The sequence below is a fragment of the Dermacentor variabilis genome, chromosome 4 (genome assembly GCF_050947875.1).
Source record: "Dermacentor variabilis isolate Ectoservices chromosome 4, ASM5094787v1, whole genome shotgun sequence".
Taxonomy (NCBI): Eukaryota; Metazoa; Arthropoda; class Arachnida; order Ixodida; family Ixodidae; genus Dermacentor; species Dermacentor variabilis.
In genome coordinates this window covers 68,517,024-68,520,239 of record NC_134571.1, presented here as the reverse complement: position 1 = coordinate 68,520,239, position 3,216 = coordinate 68,517,024, and the positions used below count along the sequence as shown (strand labels likewise).

At 47.9% G+C, this 3,216-nt stretch overlaps 1 protein-coding gene across 1 annotated transcript; it reads right to left on the bottom strand.

Moving 5' to 3' along the window:
- Nucleotides 1-242: 242 nt before the first annotated feature.
- LOC142579318 (very long chain fatty acid elongase 7-like) lies at nucleotides 243-3,216 on the bottom strand. Its single transcript, XM_075689385.1, has one exon. The coding sequence runs from the start codon at nucleotides 3,058-3,060 to the stop codon at nucleotides 2,161-2,163; it is 900 nt and encodes a 299-aa protein (XP_075545500.1). The 5' UTR covers nucleotides 3,061-3,216; the 3' UTR covers nucleotides 243-2,160.

Below are 3,216 nucleotides of genomic sequence, written 5' to 3'. Positions count from 1 at the left end.
CAGTATTGCATATTTATTTCTAGCTAGCCTTTGAAGTCCTGTTCATCCTAAAAATCGGGTTTAACGGTTGCACTGTACCACGGTTGAACTTCACGCGCAGAAGAGGAGATGGACAGGAACTGGAGGCAGTCGTTACCATATGAATCCACCTGCATTTTAAAGCCACTGTGCGCGCGCATAGAGAAAAATATTGAGAATTCTCATTACACTCGCGCCGTGTTCTAAAAAAAAAGTGGTCACAGTCAAGTTGCGTAGAAAAAAGACATTTATTCACAATTTGTACAACAAATACACAAGGACATTGTGTAAATACACAAATACATAAGCAAGTACACAAGGATGGGGATGAAACACAGAGTGGAGAAATGTCATGAAACAGCTTCACAGCGTGGACCTTACGCCACGTAAATGAAATGTGCAACGAGTTCTCGCGCGCTAATGATAGCTCTTGTCGGCTTAATTCATAGGGGCACCGGGATGCCAATGGGCCTTGGAGGCACTAATGTCAGTGCGTTCTTTTATTCTTTTCTTCAAAAAGCAAGAGACGTCGCATATATGCTACGCGACTTCCATGTTATATGAAAGGTTAACACGAAGCCTTACTTGTGCGGTGCACTGTCGTTGTCGGGTGGTCGTGGCGTGTTACTTGTGGAGCCCTCTCTTGTCGTCAAAACTTCTGACATTGTAAAAAAAAAGGTAAAGAAGTAAAACAAGCCGTATTAGCAACAGGTTCTTACGTTAAAGCTGTTCGTAAAAGCACGCTCCAGCCAGTAATAACTTTGAGCATACTATTAGCCAATGCGACCAGCCAATGGTAAACAGCGGTAACGAAGGAAAGGCTTTGTAAACATAGACATAGAACCTCGCAACGTCAGTAGCTCCATCTGAGCTTGGCCGCACAGCCCTTCGACAGTGCCGCATATGCGTGCGATGAATCGCTCCTACGCATTTGACCAAGGCTACACCTGTCGACCAATTTTACATTTATGAAACATGTGCATATTCCTTCGTCCTTTCCCTTTAACGTAGGTTGCGAATGACACGCGCTAGCAAAAAATAATATCTCACAATCAGCATAACTAGACATACGGCACGTTGCTCAGTCGCGCAGCTTAAGCACAACTATAGGGGAAGCCTTTTGTTCGCTCTCTGACTATAGAACATGCTTTACTGCGCTGTCTCCACTCCATAAGCGAACAATGTCAGTGACCAAGCTACACTGATGAGGAAATTACATAACGTGCTTTCGCAGAATTGTTTCAGCGATGCGTAGATTAATGCATGGGAAAGGGCATACACCTTCGTGGGTGAACGGACGCCCGTAATGACAGTCTCAAGTACAAACATAAGCACCATGCTTAAGCATCTTATTTCGAGTTAGGAAACTGATTGTGAAAGCCTGAGACATTATTTTGATGGTGAGCCAGCGCTAATACAACGACATAGATTTAATATTTTCTGTCTGAATTCCACTATTCTAGCATTGCCTTATGTAGAACAATTCAAACAAAACCGTAGGTACATCAGAACCTCTGGATCGCGAATTGGCGCAACAAAGAATAGATGGGACTGTAGTTCCTAAACTAGCCTTTATTATCAAATCAAAGTGACTGACTGACCTAAGCACAGTGATCGACACTGTACGCGCAGTTTTCTCATTTTCGCCTCCACAGCTAAATATTCACAGGCCAATATTTCAAGCCTTCCGCAAGCAGTTGAACATGACTATCATTCGGCTGTTTGTCTAGTAGATATTATCACGCAAGGAACTAGGACAACTGCCGCAGAAGCCCATAAAATAGAAATGTTTCTGTTAAGCTTTCACAGACTGCCTTTTAGAGTTGAGAAGCCCAACACGACATTCATAGATGTGCATTCATTGACAAGCGTTCCCCCGTGGGAAACCGTCATACTTGAAACGTTTAGCCATAAGTCGTGCGACATGATTACGTTTTCACAGTCAGTCATCCAGTTCATCCTGACACTAAATGAGCAACATTGCAACCCTGTAAAGCATGCCTAAAATAATATCTGTAGCGACTCTCGCTCATCAACGAACAATGTTTGTAAGGAACAGTCCCACAAAAGACAAACATCTCGTTGGCAGTTCTCACTCGGAGTTTGAAGTTTCTAAATTATAAACACTGGCACGCATTTTCGTCAGGCTATTTTTTTCGCAGTTCCATTGGTAGTTTCATCGGTGGCAATGGCCGACGACGAGTTCTCTTCAGGGTGTTTCGAATGTCCGTTCGCTGCCTTCTCAGCGGCCGCTGTCTTCCGGCTGTTGTACGCCTGGATATAGAAATTGATGAACAATCCGAGAACCAGTGCGACCTGTGGTATAGCGATGTAGAGCAGAATGGGAGGATAGCCGCAGTCCACGAAGATGGGGATAAACGCGTGCGCGATGAGCAGTACGAACTGCCCGATTTGTAGCCTGGTCAGGTATCGCTTCCACCACAGGTGCTTCTGCACCGACGGCCCGAGGCAGGCGAGGAAGTAGTACGCGTACATGATGATGTGCACGAACGAGTTAACGCAGACGCCGAGAACCACCTGTCCGTCGGCGCCGAACTGCATGAACATCCAGCCGCTGAACACGACGATGGTGTGGTGCACCACGTGGAGGACGCTTATGTGCGAGAACTTCTTTTTCATGATGAAGAACACCGTGTCCATGAAGTCGGCCACGCGCACCCACAGGTACCAGTAAAGAGAGTCGAGCAGGCTCAACGCGTGCGGGTCAGCGCTGTAGGTGAGACCCTGGCAGTAGGCGCTGTAGCCGGCGGCCCAGAAGGAGTGATAGAAGATGCGCCAGAGGAAATACACGTTGGCAAGCACCTGGAACAAGTTGTACGCTATCACGGTCCGCTTTACGGAGTACGGCTGCTTATTCTTCATGTATCGCGGCCCGAAGGACTTGGCCACGTACAAGTACGTGCCCAGCAGGGCCGCGATGTACATGGGGTTCTGTAGCGTGATCCAGTTCTTGGTTCGCGGGTCCCTTAGCGCCAGGATCGTGTCAATGGCGCTCGCTGGCTTCAGGGTCAGGGACTCCATGTCTGCGGTGCTCTGCGGAACTCGCGCGACGCGCGGCAGCAGTCTCCTGGGTTTTGGCAGATGAGCCGGGGATATGCCGTGCCAGTGCAGTCACGTCGGCCGGAACACCGGGAGGGACGCGTCTGCTGTGACTGGAGTCGAAAGACATGGATTGGG